We start from the raw sequence: 20,601 nt of genomic DNA, 5'->3' as shown, positions 1-20,601 counted from the left end.
GCCGCCCCCCCCCGGCCCCCCCCCCCCCCCCCCCCCCCCCCCCCCCCAGGAAGCCCAGACAGGATGACAGATGGACACTGTGTTAAGAAGAGGGGCATAGAAGGAAGGAGGGACATGCCAGACCTAGACCACAAAAGGACATGGAGGAAGGAAAAGAAGGCCCAAGAACACTCTGGACATGATAAACATTGAGGAAAATGAGGATAGACATATACCTGTGCAGCCAGACTTGGAAGCACCTCAGTAGCAGGGTAAGGACAGAGGGCTTTGTCTCACTGGCTCTTGGATTCAAAGCTGTGGCTCATCAATATGCTGAGCCATCAATATGTTTTTTATGGCAGATTTCAAAAGCCAATCTAAGAGCCAATATTGAAAGCCAAAAGAATTCATACCAAGATGTTCACATGTTGGGCACGGGATCTGCGCAGAGATCTGGCAGGGCTGAGCCACTTGAACCATTTGAAGTGACTCTCAAGAGGCTGTCGAGCATTGTAGTGTAGGGCAGTTGGACACAGTCCCCACCTGCTGTTCTGCAGGCTCAGTAAGCCTATCAGGGCCTTACGGCCATCCGAGTCCTTGAATCTGGCAGTAGTTTGGGGAGTTCCTTGGAAAGCTGAAGGAAGAACTCAGCCACAGAGCAGGTTACTACTAGACTCTTCCAGGTACAGGAAGGCACACAACTATCACTAATCAAAAAGAACCTCCTCTAAAGTCCCCAGTCAGGCTAGGGACAAGGCAGACAAGACATGTATTCAGAATACCAAGCAAGCAATAAGGGCTTGTGCTGGTTCCCTACTTAGGGACCTCCAAGTGTGATGGATTCACTGGGCCAGCAGACAATCTAAAAAATATCAAGAGCTTGACAGAACCATGGAGTCTTGTTACACCAGGCAGAAAGTGAACTCTCCAGGTTAGAACTCACCACACAAAGCCAAACAGGAGCTCTGCTTTCTCCCTGGGGCAGAGCAAGCCACAGAAGTTCTCTCTCAAAGATGCCAGCCTTTTTCCTGACCACACACTTCTACCCTGGTTGCGGATCTCACTCGGGCACTCACCTAGGGTCTGCTGGTTGCGGACGCCACCAATCACCACGCAGATCTCGGCAGGCACATCGCCAGTGCCATCCTTGCCGCCTGCCTTCTCCTCCTTGGCCTCACCCTGCCAGATGAACTCCTGTATGTAGTCGTCTGGTACTTCTGTTTTCACCTTCACCTCCGTCATCGTGCCCTGCTCAGCACTCAGCGAGGCCTCAGCTGGCGCTGGCTCCGGGCCCTCCACCTTGCTACTCTTTTGATTGTGCTTCAAGCTTTCCCTGGGAAAGAAGAGAGGCCATTCAGAGGGGGACCCAGAACTGCCCACTGGCACACAGGGAAACCCACCAGTCCTTAGCACCGTAGAGACTCACAACAAGGCTGTCTATTAAATGGAAAGGAAGGCTCCTTGGTCCCTCACGCAGCCCCATTTTACATCTGGGTAAGTGAAGTCTAAAGCCTTCCAGAGTACCCAGCTCACCTCCTGTCATTTGTTTGTACCTTTCACAACGGGACTTACAAGTGACCTCAAAAGGCACCTCTGGATACTGGGGATGTATTCCCGTCCAACTTTAAGCTGGGAGCCTTGATAGATGCAGGGTCTGGCTCAGGCAGCCTGGGCTCTGGCCTGCGAGCAGTACCTTGAGCCGTATGCTCGGAGCACGCCAAGTATTTGCGCTGTTTCTGTTTCTTGGCAGCAGGGCCACAGAGCACATCAGAGCTCTTCTCTTCTCACTCTTAATGGGAAAACTCCAGTCTTAAGAGGCTATCCTGGTGAGGGTGTCATGGAGCCAAGAGTTTGGCAAAGGACTGCTCTCCAAATATTTGAGAACACCCTCAAGGAACTGAAGTCAGATGGAGTTGGGCAGGAAGCTGAGTGCATTCTGTAGGTGGGAACAGAGCCATGACTTGCCTAGATCATAAAAGCAGGTGCAGGAGAACATGCATAGCCAGGGCTCTGGCTTCACACTCACATGACTCTTTCAACATGATTTTCCATGGCCCCCACATCCTTTCAGTAGGTGAATTATCCTCATGACTTCTCTTTCGGAGGTGAGGAGGACAAGGCAGAGACACAGGGCAAAAATCAAATCTCTTTCCAGGGCCAGGGATAGTTCCTGGCTATGCCCAGACCTTTCATCCACTCAGAGAAGCCTGGACTCAAAGCATGTTCAAGTCCAGCCACATGACAAGCAAAGCCAAGCACTGTTAAGGCATGGAGAGCTGGGAGGCAGGGTGGGACTGGGTCCCACTGTGTGGACCCATAAAAGCCCTGCTCTCTGGGTCTTGGCAGCTCCAGTAGTTGAAGAGCAATGGTTTCACTGCATGAGCTGATCTCTAGCTGCATCTGCTCCCAGGGAGGGAAAAGGTTGATGCTGAGCTAAGAGAGAATCCTTGAGGGCCTATTTACAAGGGAAACACAGAGAAAGGCCACTGGGGAGGTACTCTGGACCAAGCTGTGCCCACCCATCCCCAAATTCAGGCATTAATATCCAAACCACAATCACGGCTGTTTCTGGGGCCAGAATGATAGGGAGGTAATTAGGGCTGAATGAGATCACCACGGTGGAGCCTTCATGATGAGATTAGTGACTTTATAATAGGCATTCTTGGGCCACAAGAAGGCTCAGCCAGAAAGGGCAATTTGGTGAAGCCCGATGACCTGAGTGTCATCCCTGTGACCCACAGAGTGGAAGGGGAAAATCGATTCCCATAGGTTGCACTCTGACCTCCACACACTTTATGACATGCCCTTGCTCCAAGATAAATAAATAAATGTCCAAAAGTTATTCTTGCCAATAGAGAACACAGTGGTTGTCTACAAGCTTGACAGTTGCCCCTCCCCAGGGCCCAAGCCATCTGACCCCTGACTTGGCTTCAAGTCTCCAGCTTTGTAAAACACTACGCCTTGAGTTCCATTAACCACCCAGGCTGTCTGTTCCCACCATACAAGGAAAGTAGCACGAAGACCTCTGTTACTTCCCTAATGTGAAACTTGAACCCATCACCTCACCTCGAAGCCTGGGTCTCCTCATCTGCAAAGCACAGGTAATAGGGTTGTCACATAAGATTTAATCAGTGTACACACAGAAAACATTTAGCAGAGCACTTAGCCCATTAATAATGACCTGCTATGAGGTCACTATGAATTCATCCATCTGCCAGGAGACCTCACCAGAGCTGAACTCATGCTGGCTCTTCCACAGGTGTTAAGTCGAATAAACCTCTTTTCTTTATAAACTATGCAGCCTTGAGTATTTTATCACACCAACAGAAACCAGACTATAATACAAAGGGTACGGAAGACTCAAGGGAAGACTCTTACATAGCACATATGCTAGCATGTGAACTACAATGCACGCAACTCGTGGGTTTCCATGGCTTTGGTTTGCCATCACTGCTGGGATCTAGGTATGAGAACCTGAACTGCTCCTGAGACGGAAATGAAGGATTAATGAAAGGTGGCCATGAACCACATTTTCAGACCCAAAGGGAACTGTCAAAGGCCTGGACAAGTCCTAATCACTCCAATGTTTGGAAGCTCAGAAACAGGACAGGAAGGAGTATCACTGTCTCCTCCCCAGCTTGTTCCACTATGTTCTCAATTTCAGCCCCACAACCTACCCTAAACAGACGCCCATGTCCCTTCTGGATCATTAGGTCCTCATTGGTTCCAGGCCACCCTGTGGGGGCAAGAGGTGCTGTGTGTAGTGACAAGTTTGGAGTTTTGGGTTCTGTAAAAAACACACAGAAGTATCGTAAGAGTATGTTTTCGTTTTAATCTCAGGTTTGGGATATGGGGCTGCATCAAATTGTCCACAGCAGCTGACTATGATTTGCCACACGCTCTAGCAGGGGTGTGGTTTTGCCAGCTGCAGAGTTTCTGGGACTGTGTGGTGCTGGGAATTCTGGGGACTTTTCAGAAGGTTTATAACTACTAGGTCCCCGAGAGGTGGGTGGGTTGGTTGGTGGATTGTTGGTAGTTTGCTTTTGGTTGTTATTGGTCATGGTCTGTTAAGTAGTGATGTGCAAATAAGAAACAAGAAAAAATTAGATATCCTGACAGCGAAGATCAAACTCAGGAAGGAGTCTAATGACAACATCTCCCCCTTTCCTTTCTATCTTGTTCTCTCTCCCATCTAGTGTTAGGGGGTTGAAAGGATAGGAAAAGGGTAGAGAAGGGCGGAAGAAAGAAGAACCTACAAAGTAGCTAACACCAGCTACAGCTGTGGGTCAGACAGACTGTGTAACTCTAACCTGTTTGCCCATATGCCCTGCAATGTTGGTCAAAAAAACCTTCCCTGAGCCTTCATTTCCATGTCTATTATGTGAGGATCCTTCCTGGATACAAAGAGAGGTGGGGACATCTATAAGGAGTCCAACTGGGGCACTGGCCTGAAGTGGATATCCATACAAATTTCCAATAGTTATTATCATGATAATGACATTGGTTCATGATGTCACACTGGCCACCTTGAAGCCTTCCCAGCATGATGGAGCATATCTCTTCTGCAGAAGACACATCTCCCTCCCACAAGGGACTCTCAAAGCTATCCAGAATGCTTACAGATTCCTTTCGGCACACCTGGCACACCTGACTCCACTGTCCAGCCTCTCAGCCATCACCTTGTTCTATTTTCTTCAGAGCCCTGGCTACTATCTGAAAATGTCTTGTCCATTAATGACTTACCAAATCCTCCACCCTAAGAGCAGCCCGAGTACCACTGTATCTCTAACATACGATAAATGTTCCATACACACTGTACTTGTTTAATGATCAAGAGAAGGCTCGCCTCCTGGTAAACAGGCATTGAGACTTTTGTGTGCTGTGATCCACAAGAGCCCACTGGGACAGTAGATAGACCCATGCTTAAGGTAGCCATATCCATCTTCAATAAGCCTGGGTAGAAATGTACCACAGAGAGACTCAGGGCATGGAGCCAACTCAGGTCTTGAGGCCACATCTCCTGACCCCTGGGACCTCCAGTCAAGTCATCGGGTTCTGGAGTGAGGAAGAGCGAATGACTTCCTCCCAAGGACAGGTAGACACTTAGTCCCTCCCCCACACACTTGCAACATTCTAAATGATTCCAAGCTTGCTCTGGAAATCCAGCTGCAGCTGTGTGTGCAGCCTGACCCCCCTGACTCAGACCGTGGAAGACGGAGATGAGAAACAGTGTCTCTCGACACAGGTGGGCATGACAGTAGGGCACAGAGCCACGGGCTCGCCTTCCTTAAATACTTGTGGTGCCAAAGACACAGGCAGCTCCCATCTCTTCCCCAACTCTGCACTGAGATTTACAAGCCCCAGCCTCTTTTTCTCAGCTGCTCCACATTTAATTGGGTGTCCTAATAACAACGGCATCACACAAGTACTTAGATCACTTTGAATTAGTGGTGCAGCTCCTTCCAACTTCTTAAAAAAATTTTTTTTCATATATCATTTTTTAAAATAGAGCTCATTATTTTAATTATATCCATTTAAATGTACAGTGGAGCCCTTGAATATTCTCAGCACGAATCATTAGGTATATTAGTGGAAAAGCACTCGGAATCTATCTACATGCTGACACTCCATAATCTATTCTATTTGTGTCGCTGTAAAATAGATTTATATATAGATAACTACAAAATAGTTGCTCAAGATATGCTGTGAATTTTATATTTAACCCGAGTCACACTTCAACATAAAATCCAAAGATGGGCACTAAAAGGGTATTTCTCAGTAAGTACCTCCTCTCCCTGCTCTCCCTGCTCTCCGAGAGCATGGACTGCCTGGAGAGAGGCCAAATGGGTCTCCCACCCAAGGACGTGCTAGCATCTACTGCCCATCTCTTGGGTAATGGTTCTTCCAGTGTGGTCCTTGAGGGCTTAGGCAAAGGCTCCCGGAAACCAGGAGGTTAGGATGTGAGGATGGCCCTGAGCAAGACTCCATTTCCTTCATTTTCAATAGACAGACACAACTTTGTTTTGTTGCTTGACATACAGATATTTGAACTTCTTCCTTGTAGTAGGGAGACTGAAGCTTCCCCTAAATACATGTTTACATCCTAACCTCAGAATGTATGACATGATTTTATTTCTTTTAACATTATGTGTATGTATGCATGTTTACACATAGGCTTGTGTGTGTGTGTGTGTGTGTGTGTGTTGGGGGTGCTGGTTACAGGCAAGACACTGACACTGGATTTTCTTTGATCACACTCTACTTTACTGAGGCCATACCTCATCTGCAGATACAGTGTCTCTCCCTGAATCCAGAGCTCATGCAACTATTGGTTGCCTGGCTAAACAGCTTGCTCAGAGGATTCTCTGTTCCTGTCTCTCCTGTGAGTGCTAGGGTTACAGGCATGCTACCACACTCACTGGCTTTTGTGTAAGTACTTGAGATCTAAACCCCAGTACTCATGTTCTACGGCAAGCACTTTATCCACTGAGCTATCTCCTCTGGTATGAATGTGAGCTGATTTGGAAAGAACGAATGTTTTCAGATGTAAGGATATTGGAGGTGAACTTGTCCTATATGCATTAGCAAGTGTTGCTGAGAGCACAGATATTTGAGACAGAAGAGGTCCCAGAGAAATGGAGGAAACTATTTGACATCCTGGTAGATGTGGCCATGAATCAAGGAACAATGACAGCTGCCTGTAAAAGAAGATAGCACACACCCCCTCCCCCCAAAACCTCTAGAGTGTGTGCTAGCCTGCTGGCCCTCCGATTTCTGAATTCTGGCTCAATATTTTGAAGGAATAAACTTCTGCTGCTCTAACCCACCCAATCTAAGATGCAAATGGCCCTTCTTCCCTGTAAAGGATGTATTCAAGATTCCCTAACTGTATATGTTTGAAGTTTAGGCTGTGCTGACACTCTTTCTATGTGACCCATAGCCCTACCCCACTGCACCAAAGGCACCCTGCCCTTCCACTGTGCCTGTGCTCAGGCCTCTTTGGCATCATCATGACTTCTGTGCTTTGGAAACATTATTGAGTGACATTACAGTTACTCAAACAGAAGTGGAGACAGCTGAGGTAAGAACCAAGATAGCTACTAGTGAGAAGAGGTGGGTGGCATATACATACACATTCCATACACACACACATACCATACACATACACATATCATACACATACCATACACACATACCATACACATATACACCATACACATATACATACTATACACATATCATACACACACACATACCATACACATAGCATACACAAACATACCATAAACATACCACACATGCACATACATATACATACACATACCATACCATAGCATACACAAACACATAACATACCATACACATACCATACACGTACACATAGCATACACATACATGTACACATACATACATGCACAGTACGGATTCACTGACTGGCATCCTGAGCATACCAGGACTGCATGAGATTTCACAATACCATGGAGAATAGTAAGTCACCGAAAAACTTACAAGCTATTTATTTCTGGAACTTTTTGTTTAATTTTTTTTTTGATGTAGTTCTGAAACCACAGAAAGAGAAACCACAAGCAAGGGAGGGGGTGGCAAGGGGGACTACTGTAACTTGTTGGCTAGGCCACAAACCACACTACAGAGAAATCATTCTGAAGCAATGGCTCCAAGCAGCAGAGTCTGTGTGAACTTGACTCTCCCCTCCCCCCAGCCCTCACTCATCTTGTTCCTGGTCACTGTCCTAGGCATGTAGCCAGTCTCCTGTGCCCAGACACTCTGCATGAGACCCCAGAAACCATCTTCCTCCTCTGAGTCTTACTCACCCACCCACCTGAGTTTCCAAGTCCTGCTGCCAGATAGGGAGCCCAATGCACAGAAGAGGGCTAGCTCCGGCACAAGCTCCAGCACACAGCAGCACTTCACTGCATGCAGGTAGATAAAGGACACACCCAAGGTCATAAAATTCTTAATGATGACCAATCTACTAGAAAAACAATCTGGCTTCTACCGTTGTTGTTCAGTTATCACAAACCCCAAGGCCTAAGAGAACAACGTCAAGCAGATTCAAGGCCAAAGGTGTGCAATTTTCTGGGAATGGTGGAGGACAAGTCCCAGGGGACCCTGGGTGCCTGAGCCAGACAATGTTGTTCTTAGGCACAATGTCTCTAACATTCCACCAAAAAATGCTAACATACGAAGTTCTACCCAGTCCCAGTAAATGGAGTCGTCAACTCCCTGGACTTGAGCCCAGCTTCTGTGGTTGACTCCATGGGACTGTTTTTCAACCCTTTTTACCTTTTGAGATAGGGTCTCACTATGCTGCCTAGGCCAATATCACATACCTGAGCTCAACTGACTCTTCAGCCTCAACCTTCTGAGTGGCTGGGTCCATCAGCACAATGATACCATGTCAGGCTTCTGGGGTTCAGTTTCTCTACCTGGAGATGCCTAAAGCCCATACAGAAGTGAACTCTGTATGCGCAGGTGTATCTCTTGTTATAAGCAGAAAGCTGTGTGTTCACCTGTGCCTCTAAACTCAGCCAGAGGATCACCCTACTTCTTCCGAAGGTGCCATTTACCCTGGTGCTCTTTAAGATGGTGTTGATGGCAAGAGGAAAAAGCCCTCCCTTGCAGCATGCAAACAGTGTCTTGCTATGACTCCAACTGTGTTTATTCTCTCCAGAAAATACAGACGCAGGGATTTGAAATGAACTGAAACACACTGCAAACCTTCCCGGGCCTGTGACCCACTGCAGAGGCTGACCTCAGATCAAGTCCACCACTCCCTACCTAGCTGCCCTCCCACTGATGACTTAAGTCCCTTGACTGTTTCCTGTCAGTGAATTATCACAGACCCTGCCCTTGGCAACACTTTATCAGACTACAGGTCCCTGGTCTCCACTGCATCACCAGGGCTGCTTTTCTGAGGCCCAGTAACCTCTACTATTCCCTCCCAGTCTCCACCCAACATGCTATCTTTCTTCAGCCTCTCTCCCCTACCCAGCTCTTTCCACAACTCTATGCTAACTCATCTGGCCACGCCTGTGTGTTTTGTGGAATTCTCATCTCTCCAGACCTCTATACAGTACCATGCCTTCAAGGAACAGTCTTGGGACCTCTCTATGCTTATCCATGTACTCTTTGTGACCCCCAATTCTTTGTTTGCTTGCCTGTCTCAGACAAGAGCCTACTACGTAGCCCAGGCTGACCTTGAAATCATGAACCTCTCTCAGCCTCCACCTGCAAGAGTATTCTAGGTATACATGGCCATATCTGCTTCCAGCTTTCACACTTTTTAATATATTAGCTCTCCGATGATAAAGCTCAGGTTGACACCTCGAGCTTGGGGCTGCGCCCCACTGTTTGACTTATGTAAGCACCTATTTGACTCCTACTCTGCACCTCCTAATAGCTATCTCAAATGAAACAGCAAGCTGAGCAGCTGTTTGGGGCAGTCCTGCCTCACAAGCTCTTCTCGTGGCACTGGGTGTAAGACACTCCTGTAACTGCAGCCCTCCCCGAGCTGACTAACAGACAGAGATGCCACCCTCCAGCACCTCTTGCCTGGACATCAGAATCATCTTTAACTTCTCTTTCCCTCATCCCAACCAACAGGCCTGAATTCCATCAAGTCCACCTGCAAAGTGTGCCCCGAAACTCCCCTTACAACCTGAGCCATGCCTCCACCTGGAGCTACGCCCCCTTTCAGGCTACAACCTCTTCTCAGCAGTTTCTCTCCTCTCCATTGCACTGAGATAGATGTACATTTGACAGACAGACAGAGTGATGCTGACACTGACGATACAGGTCGAGTCACTTCTAGGTTCAAAGCTCATTTATTGCTTCTGAGTATTTCCCCTAACATTACCTATCATTTCTTTGTCTACCTCTTTTGCTTCTCCAACTAGAATGTGAGCTACAAGAAGACGGAACTTGGTCTCGCTGATTCACTGCACATTGCAGATGCTATCTAAGCCTGCTCACTGGGAAAGTCAATGGTAGCACCCATAGCCTCTGACAAGACCAAGCCCTTTTGATGTCTATGATGTGTGTCCAGCTGTGGCACTTCACAACTGGACAGCTGCTCCCACTATACCGCACGGCACCTTACAAGGCAGGCATTTTCTGCATTCCAGGTAAGAAGGCAGGGACAGAAATACCAACATGACTTCTGCATTGACAACTTCCTAATGACAGAGAGAAGACACTACCTGGGTCTGCCTTGCTCCAATGCGGAGGTTTCTAACTATTTGGATAGGTTTAGTTTTCACGTCTCATAGGAAGAGAGGATGGTAAAATACCTGTTGGCTGAATTATCACACGTGGAACTCTAATCAGGAACTCCAAACAGTGACTGGATCTCATCTTCAGCTGCCTTCTTAAGAATCCTGGAGAATCCACTAGACACAGTAGCTGCGCAAGTCTGACACCGAGTGAAGAGTGGTGGGGTTCTCTCTTCTACAGAGAAAGCGACTCAGGCGTGGTCCCCACTGCCAACCTCTAAATCTCCCTGATGCTGCTCAAGTGGCTGCTTACTACAATGTGTTCTTTGGACATACAGCTAAGAGACTGGCTTCTTACTGAGAGACTGGGAGGGTGATAAGGACTCTGGAGTGAGGCTCTGGAGGGGCAGGGGACCAGCCAGGGGCCTGTGCTTGCTGGTCTGCCCGTTTCCAATCCTTGCTCCCTTGCCTGCCCATCAACAACCCTCCAAATTGTCTATGGTTCCATTCCTGTCATATATGGCTGATATATTTTAATAAATAGTCAAGAAGAAAAGATTAAATTAATAGATTAGAACTATTAACGTATTAAACAACTCTTAACATTCTAGAAACTCAAAATAACCTACAATGCATAAATACATCATTACTTTGAGATAATTCCTAGGCACTTAATTTTCTTCAATGCACGGTGTCAGTCAGCCACAACACTGAGTAATATTGCCGCTCAGAGAGACAGAATAAAGATTTAAATATTAAGAGAAAATTCCCTGGTTAATTGAAAACTAATGTGGGGAATAGCAAGAGACCCTGTCAAGTCACATATGCCAAGATTCAGCTACTGGGGTGTTTTGATTAAAGCTGGGAACTTACTTCATGGGCACTGGGGCACATGGGAGGCTGGTCCAGACCTGATTATTACACAGGATTAGTATTTGTAGCATTTTAAGTAAGTATGTGGCCTTCTTTTGCCACTGGGCCTGGCAATATTGTCTGTAAGCTGTCCCAAATGTGTTCTGTACCTTGCTCTCACACCTAATGAGACCACAGCTCCAGACAGTAGTGCCCACAGAGCATCCTCTGACTAGGCAGATGGGGAGTAGAAGCCATGCAGGAGTCTGCCCTACACAGACTTGCTGCAGGACACACAGGCTCAGATAGACCCCAGAGGGCAGGTCCTCTATGGGCAGTTTTCATGCAGGGCTCAAAGCCAGAATCAATATTCTCTTTCTGCCCACTCACCTTATTTCCTGACTAGGCTCTGACTCAGTAACTCTCCTCCTCCTCCCCTGCTGCCCACTTCTTCCTAGGATGGACAGAGGGAGACATCCTCACAGGATCGCTGCTCCCTCCCTTCAGTCCCATGCTAGTAGATGCTCTGTAGTCCTTCCCTCTGCTGTGTCTCCTCCTCAGTCCCCAGCCAGACTGTAAAACCAGCAGGTGACACCCAGCATCTGTTGTACCTAGCCATCTCTAAGTGCAGCACTCTCCAGGGAGCACCCAGCTCAAGGATTCAGCTCTCAGACCTACAAGAGACTCTGCCCTGCTATCATCCTCAGGAGGGCCCAGAGGACCAAAAGCTAGATACACAGCCAGCTAATGCTAGATTTTCTAGCCTGTCCACAGCACCTCTCTTTGTGTCTCATCAGGAATGGTAATGCTGACCACTAAAACAGTTCAGAAGATTAAAGGACAGGTGTGTGTGTGAGGTGCTCAGTAAGCTACTGCATACAGCTGGCTCTGTCTTCTTAGGCTCCATGTTCATACTGCATCTAAGCACTAAAGTAAGAGAGAGAGAGAGAGAGAGAGAGAGAGAGAGAGAGAGAGAGAGAGAGAGAGTGTGTGTGTGTGTGTGTGTGTGTTGAGCATGGACAGAGTTTTATCCCTTGACATTACTCCCTAAGCTGTACAGTCTAGCAACCACAGGACATTTATCTGTACTAGTTATAAATAACCCATAGGCAATTCAAAGAATATGGAAGAATATGCAGAGGTTACAAGCATATACAACACACTTTACAGAGGGGACCTGAGTTTCATAGGATTCAGTATCCTTGGGGTGGGTGGGAGTCCTGGACATCCCCTATCCCACACAGGCATCTGTCCATATCAGAGATTCAACAAGTAGTCATTTTCTCTAGTCCCTACAAAGGAGACAAAATGTGACTTTTGCTCAGACTATGAAAATGAAGGCCAGCCTCAGCCCATCAGTGGAACGCTTTCTACATGAAGGGACCCGAGGAATTTTCAGCCCCAATAAAAACAAATGGAGTGGTGAGCATGGCTGCCCTCCAGCCAGCAGCAAAGATGAGGCAGAGACTAGGGACACACTGCAAGAGAAACAGACAGGAAGAAAACAGAAGGTAGCTATGGAGTAGGGGGACCTCCTTAACCACTGTGCTTTGAATGGCGTTATGAGCACGTTTCAGCTGAGTAAGGGTTCATCTTCTCCCATCAGCAGAGTCAAGGTCCCAGGAAGAACCCCCTCCCCACCCTTAAGGTGCACACATAAGGGGATGCAGGATAGAGACTCAAGCAAAATTCCCAGGAAACCCTGATCATTTCTCTATGCAGAGTTACCCTAAACTCAAATGGCCTTTAGTGAAAGTGACTGGTGGATTCTGATACCTCTGAGAGAGGTTGTGCTTTTCTCTGTCTCCAGTGGACAGCAAGAGTTGTATATGAAAACTGAGAGAATCTATTCTACTTACAGCCTAGGCTTAACAGTAACTGATTAAGCAAAGAGTAAACTCTGCCTACTGGAAAAGCAACCAGTTCCTTGGAGCAAGAGCACAAACGTTAGAGTTGACCTAGTATATGAGCGGGTACAGGACCCACACTGCCTGGAGTCTGGCAGAGGGAGAAGGGCCATTCCTGGGCATCAAATCCAAGCTCTGTCACTAAGCTCTACCATAAGCCTGGAGCCAGAGGCAGAAGCCTCTGACTGAAGCAAGCCAGTGCTCAGGGAATCCCGTCCATCCACAAAGTTGCCTTTCTCTAGTGACAGCTGAAGGTCACTGGAAAAGGTCAGTGCTAATGAAATAGGTTTGTCTTGGGCAACCTTTATTTTACTGAAAAAAAAAAAAAACAGCATGCTAACAAGAACCACTCTTTAAAGAATGGTTATGCAGGCTCACACACGTGGTCGTGATTACAGAGGCTACTGGTAAAAGGCCTTGACTTTCAGGATAAGATTCCACTAAGCCCAAAGCCATTTACTCTCACTGGGTGATCTTGGACATCTCCAACTGGCTCTGAAGGAGGAGACTAAGCACCACCACAGTAGGTGCTTTGAGGAGAAAAGAAGGTACGTATAATGTCAAGACACAGTGACCAGATCCCAAGGGGCCCTCAGCAATCAAGCTCCAACCTCACCCTCTCCCCTACCCAAGCCAGCACGGGACTAAACACCTACAAAAGTAGATGCTCACTGTTCACCTGCTGCAGCTAGGTGTTGTGCAGAAGGCATACACAGCTTAGCACACTGAGGTGAGGAACTGACACAACCTCCATTGTACAGATGAGGAACACAAAATGCACCAATATGCAGAAGGCAGGTAACAAGCAGGAGGTGGTAACACCAGGATCTAGACCCAGGTAGACTCTATATAGAGTGGCCTTCACCTGGCTAGAGCAAGGACAGAGAAAATGTATAAGCAAGCAAGCAAGCAAGCAAGCAAGCAGGGAATGCCAAGGTCAGGGAGAGGGGACCATGCAGACATGACAGCCCAGTCTGGGACTGTCCCAGGACCAAACAGGAGGCTTCTCTCAGTCAGTGACCTCAGAGTTCAAAATATAAATCTATCCTGTGTTACCTCAATGCCTAACTTCTATAGCCCTGACGGTCTGAACCTGAAACGATTTCTGCCAACATTGCCTTTTCTTTCCTGATAAACTATACCTTCAAATCATGAGTCAAAATAACCTTTTCTTCTTACGTTGCTTCTTGTCAGGTGTTTGGTCACAGCAATAAGAAAACTAATGATAGAATTTCTCTGTGATTTATATTACAGGTCGCTCACCACAGACTATATTCAAGCAATATTTAACAGGTTATTCCTTCTCCTTACTGTCATTTACGTCATTGTTGTACATTTTATTTTACATACTCTATAAAGTCTTAATTCCTTCTTACAGTTGTCCTCTGGTGTCTGTAGAGCTTCCTTCTAGGATCTACTGTGGATGCTGGCACTCGGGGACACTAGTTCTTTATACGGCAGTAGCTCTTATAACATCTTGCCCTGTACCCCTCCCCACTTAAAGGCAGAATGATCCTTTTCAAATCAAATATCACATCACCCCTCCTCAAACGTTCTAGCGGCTCCTGATGTCGAGCGCTGTAATGGCTGAAGTCTTAATAATGGCGTCTGAGGGACTAGGCAGGCACACTGCTCTCTTTAATGTTACACCAATGCAAAGGACATGCCCCAGCCGCAGGGCCTGGTACCTGTAGTTCTCTCTGGCTAAACTACACTTCCCTCAAAAAACTGCCAGGTTTGGTCTCTTTCATTGCTTGATCAAGTGTCACCTCCCAGGTGATGTCTTTCATGACTAAGCACCCAGACTGAAGAGGCTTCAGCCTCTCTTGGTTTCCCTGCCACCCTCCCTGATCTTTCTGCCATAACACTCATTAGATCCCACAAGCAGATACTTTACATCTTTATGCCACTAGAACCCCAACTTCTCAAGGACAGGGCCTGCAGTCTGTTGTGCACACTGCAGTATTATCAGAGCCTAGGCACTTAGTATCTTATGGGATGGATGGATGGATGGATGGATGGATGGATGGATGGATGGATGGATGAGAGAGAGACCTGGCTTTCCCATCTTCAGGACCCTGTGTACCTGCCACATTAAAAGTATGCAGTGAGTGGCCGATCCTCTCCTATCTCTAGCTGCCCAGAGGGTTTGACTAGATCACTAGGATCTTTCCACCCTGAAAAACCTTCCACAGGCCAGATGGGCTCAGTTCCTCAAGACAGCACGCTTAGACCTGTCTGCATCTGCTTAATTAGGAAGACTGCAATTCCTCTAGAACTTTGCAGTTAAGGCCCTCTTCCCCTTGAAACAAGCAGCATTTGGCAGCTGTGGAAGTACGAGTCTAGCTGCTGTGGTGGTCCATGTATAGCAATCTGCACATCAGATCAACATTTGCCCGAGTGTTGGATCACTGGACTTGTAAAAGCCGCCCAGCTTCAGTTGCAGGGAAGTACTGCAAACCACACTTGCCTGTTCCTTAACACTGGAAATTCTGCTTCTCCTTGTCCCCCTCAATTTAACTGCTAATTCCTTAGCAGCCCATGCTGTTGGTTTTGAGGGTTAGCCAGAGCCCCTCATGAAAAATAACACAATTGTGTACTCTAGGCCAAAAGGAGGGTGTGGGGATGAAAGGGCACTTGGAACAACAGAAGGGCACCCTGACAGACTGGGAGCATGGGCTATCCATCCTTCGAGGTAATTTCTACCCATGGCTCTCTAGACTCAATCTTGATTTTCGGGAGAAGACTTTCAAATCTTCATTTTCCATCTGAAACCAGCCCAGTGAGCTCAAATGTTCCGGTGTCCACCACACCCTATCTGACCAGGATCACATTCTCTAGAGAAACTAGCTAAAGTGATGCTTCAACATGCCAGTCAATCCTGGGGACACTAAGCTTCTCAACAGCCTCGCTGTATGGTCATTTAGAGCAGCGGTTCTCAACCTGTGGGTCGCAACCCTCTTCAGGGTCAAAGGACCCTTTCACAGGGGTCGCCTAAGATCATCAGAAAACATGGATATTTAGGTCACAATTCATAACAGTAGCAAGACTACAGTTAGAAAATAGCAACAAGAATAATTATGTGGTTGGGTCATCACAACATGAGGCACTGTATTAAAGGGTCACAGCATTAGGAAAGTTGAGAACCACTGATTTAGAGGATACAGTTGGTTCCAATCACAGAATCATAATACTTACCCAGGAACCCTTACCCTTTTTCCTGTCTTTTTCTCTTTTGAAATAGAGTCTCGCTAAGTTATTGAGGCTAGCCCCGAACTTTCTGCAACCCAAGTAGACCTTAAACTCATAATTCTTCTGTCTCTCAGCCTTCCAAGCTTGAGTGATATGTCTAGACCACCAGGCCCAACTACCCACTAGACAACAACCCTAACCCCTAAATGGCTACTGAACTCTTAACTGAGCCCCTCTACTTGGAGAAGCAGGAAAGCAGAGTAAGCAAAGACCCCAGAGAAGTCAGAGGCAGCCTGGACTTCCTGCATTCTTCCAACTGAACAGTCAATCCCTCTACCTTTTTCACAGAGAAAACCCAGAATAATACAAATACATCCCTCATAAGGGGTGCAGTCCCTAAATATATGTGGTAGAGAGCCCAGGCTGGTCAGAAAAGATATCACACATAACCCTTCCTCTACCCTTCCCTGGGTACGTATCAATAATCAATCTCTGCATGCCTCTTCCATTGACTATAGTCATGAGACTGCAGTCAATGTGCAGCCACCACCCCTAGCACTATGGGAAACCCATCTATGTGCTCTGGTTACAGTGGCCCAGATATATGCTCTGGATAGGAAAGGTTACATTAGATTAGATATATATCAGATGAGCATGGGTGACCATCCCTATTGGAGTGACGGTGTGGATGGAGCTTCATTTCCCTGCATGGCTGCAGACCCAGCACTTAGAACAGTGCCTGGCCCAGAGAAGCCACACAAACCGGCTGGATCAATTACCCCTTGATCCATCAAAACACATAGTACACAGCACACAGCACAAGGCCTACCACAGAAGGTACAAGGCAGACATGGAAGAAGGTGGCAACAGCTGACTTCACCCTCACTTGAGTGTAGGAAAGGAGGAGGCACCATCTCTGGTAAGTTTAAGGTCTGACACAACCACTCAGTCTTCTCAGAACCCTGAGCAGAATAGTTGCTTGCCATGGCCTTGGTATCCCCACATGCACAGTGAGAGTGTAGATTATACAAATTCCCAGGACCCTTCCAGTCCCAAGCTTCTGATTCAAGAGCACTTGCAAGAACTACCATTCAGGCTAAGGGAGTCACTGTTTTGGAGGCCAAGGTCTCACACACAGAATCTACTACCAGGTTCCAAGAGAAGCTATATCCTGGGTACTGCTGGCTACAAGTTTCACCATCAATGGTTACCACCAATGTTTACAGGCCTGGCCTGAGCAACTCCACCAACCTGAGCTCTTCAATTGTCAAGGTGACACAACCTAAAATGACCTGATAAGAGTCTCAACTGAGGAACTGTCTACTCTGGATTAGCCTGTGGGTATGCATCTGTGGGGAAAGGTTCTAAGTTAACTGTATGGTAAGACCTAGCCCACTGTGGGTAGTAGCATTCCCTAAGCAGGGGGTCCTGAACAAAAGTGCAGACATCAAGCCAAGCACAAATATGCGAGTAAGTAAGCATGTGTATTTTCATCCCCTTGCCTCCCCCCACACACACACACCTGCTCTTGACCAGCTGTTTCAGGAAACTGATACACTGGCTTCCCACAATCAACTACATCCTGGTTTGTGAGCTAAAATAAACCCTCTCTCCTCTGAGCTGTTTCTGTCAGAATATTTTATCATAGAAACATAAATTTAAAAAAAATCTCTCCCCCATTCTAGCCTATACACCCTGCTCCTGCATCACCTCACTTACCTGGCTCTCATATTGTGTAAAATATCTACCTGACCCTACGAGGTCACAGGGGTTAAAGGGACCTTTGGCCTGGTGTTATGATGCTCAATTCACCATGCAAAAGGCTGCAGAAACAAAGTTGAACCTATTGCCTTTCAGCTCAAAGAGCATACCTCCCAAGGATTTCCAAAGGGTGTTCCAAGGAATATTCACTAAGTAGGTGAATCTCAATAAAAGGGTCCCTTGGTTCATGAGGTTTAAGAAACATGACATCATCATCCATTCTCTCCTCTTTTCTTCCCCAGCTAAGCAAGTGCATAAACACATTTAAGACTAAAATGTCCCACAGCAATTAAAAAGAAAATCTGGTCAATATTGTCAATTCCAGTGTTCTCCTGGTGAATTTGGCCATAGAACGTGCCTTCTTTATTCCCCCTACAGTCCCCCAAACCATCAACATTTTAAAGAACTGGTGTTTGGGGACTCACAGGCAACTTTTCCGAGTGGCAATCAAAATATGACCACCTAGTCCAGCAGGTGAAACCTGACTGTATTGCCAGGGAGCCACCTCTCTTTTCTGTGGTTTATTTTCTTCTGCCTCTAAGGCCTCAAAGGTCACAGGATCACTCAAGCTTTACCCAAGACACAGTTGCAGCACCAGTGCTAACCTTATCAAGTGCCAACTGGACAACACCACAGCTTTGGCCTTTATGTCTTTTCTCCCTTCTCTGGTAATACCAACCCAGCTCTCCTCTGACCTTCCCCTCACATCTCCTGCCAACCTCACGGGTAAGGACGCTCCCCTTGTCCAGCACATGGAAAGCCCACAGCCTTGGAGTGATGGGTTCAGGAAAATAAACCCAAGCCCAAGTATGTGGGCCCAGGAGTGCCATATTTCTGGGGTATCCTGAAGTTGCCATTGTATCTGCTAAGCTCCCCACTTGTGTTCACCCCAACTTTAGCAGCCACTGGCTAAGTTCTCCAATAAGTTGTCAGAGATGCCCACAGAGGGCGAAAGGGAAAAACTGCCCATAATTAAGGATGCATGGGTGCCCCTCTTCTTTCCAAGACCCGGGACAGGGAGGGGTGTGGTGTGGCAAGGGATGTACCTGTTAACAGCACTTTTCTTTCCAGGTGTACTGGCTCCGTCCACCTGCAAAAGAAACCCAGAACACCTCCATCAGTCACTGCAGAAGATACAGGTTTTGGGTACCACTACCACCCTGGATGGTGCCCACAGAATAGTCTTCAGAAAGTCAAGGCCACAGACTGCTCCATCCCTCCAGGCAACAGATCCTGTCCCCAGCAGCAAAAGGGAGTCAAGACACCTGCCTACTCATAGCTGCTTGGCCCTTTAAATCCAGTGGGGAGCCCACTGCCAACACAAGCCCCCACTGCCAACACGAAGCAGCAGCCACATGCCCTGGGGATGCAGCGAGAAGTAAGTAACTAGTTAAATCTGAGATTGAATTGCTCTGTTTTTATTTTCAGCTGGGATTTCCAATAAAACAGTGGCTGCAGATTTATTCCTACCAACCGGAGGGGAAAAATCCCATTATGTTAAAATATTCTGTCCCCCAACCCTATGAGCAGAGGAAAGCAAGAGAGGGCCAGCTCTTAATCTTTTTATTTAGGGGTGAGGGGGATGGGGAGACAAAGCTGACCAAATGAAATTTTCACAAATCAGAAAATTCTGGTTCAAACGGAGAGACTATGGCCCTGGGAGCTTCCTCTAGTCTTAGGAGGCCTGACTGACAATGTCCTGAGGTCATCACTAGTTCAGGACTCAGGAAGACTTTGGCACAGAGACCAAAGGAGGCTACAGGAAGGTGAACAGCACCAAGCTCCTCCTCCCACTGGCTACAGGTGCTGTTCTTCTTGGCTATCTCAAAATACTGGCAACCATAGTAATTCGAGGAGAACATGTCTGAAGTGCAAGAACATTTGCCCCCAGTGTCCCACTGAACATGCCCACATTTTCAAACACTCCTGGCGAGGTCTGTGGTGCACCTACTATTTCTGGGATAAAACACACACACAGCCATCCTGCATGCACTCCTGAGTGACAACCTCCCCCCTCTCAGATCAAGTTCTACTGCTCAAAGGTCACAATCTTTTTGTATTCTAGCTTTCTAAACTTCGGAGTTGTGGATGAAGAGCCAAGGACCTAAAGTAAAAACATCAGCTGCCTTTTGATATGTGCTTATGGGAGGTTACAACCTCGGAAAACCACAAGGCTGGGTTTGATTTGAACAAACCGTCAATAAAAGTTTCTCATCCCCTAAAGCCCATGTTCCCAGGTTCTCTTAAAACCAAATCAAACCAAAACACCAGGTAATCCAGTAATGACATTCAGTCCATAGCAGGCAAGTAGTGGTAACATTCCTGCTTCTCCACAGAGCCCATTCCTCCCTCTCACCTCAGATCCAGCATCTGCTTGGTCCCTGTGAGTGTCCCTATAGGCTCTTCTTAGCTACTACTCAGTGAATGCCAGTGCAGGGCACAGATGTCTCTCCTCCCCTGTAATGCTCACAGTGGGTCCCAACTCAAAGGCTCAAAGACTTTGTTTACCCAAAGTCCCACAGCTGTGTGTCCAGACCAAGGACACTCTAGAAGCTACCCTTCTCAGCCCCAGAATCTTTTGTCCTCTGCCAATGTTTTGGAAGAGCCAAGTAGAGTTCCCAATCACCACATACAGTCAAACACAGACGGTTTAAAGACAGGAAAGGTGCTACATATAT

General features: G+C 47.2%; 1 protein-coding gene across 1 annotated transcript in view; it reads right to left on the bottom strand.

Moving 5' to 3' along the window:
* Znf618 (zinc finger protein 618) overlaps positions 1 to 19,011 on the bottom strand; it is a 71,563-nt gene extending 52,552 nt beyond the window's left edge. The window contains exons 1-2 of the mRNA XM_028779912.1: positions 18,970 to 19,011; positions 1,056 to 1,312 (exon numbers count right to left, since the gene is read on the bottom strand). Coding sequence (XP_028635745.1) covers positions 1,056 to 1,221 — 166 coding nt within the window. The 5' untranslated portion in view covers positions 1,222 to 1,312; positions 18,970 to 19,011. The remainder of the gene's footprint in view (positions 1 to 1,055; positions 1,313 to 18,969) is intronic.
* Between the last annotated feature and the right edge of the window lie 1,590 nt (positions 19,012 to 20,601).

The sequence above is a fragment of the Grammomys surdaster genome, unplaced genomic scaffold (genome assembly GCF_004785775.1).
Source record: "Grammomys surdaster isolate TR1022 unplaced genomic scaffold, NIH_TR_1.0 363, whole genome shotgun sequence".
Taxonomy (NCBI): Eukaryota; Metazoa; Chordata; class Mammalia; order Rodentia; family Muridae; genus Grammomys; species Grammomys surdaster.
Note: the sequence above shows the minus strand (reverse complement) of the source record. Positions and strands in the feature narration are given on the sequence as shown.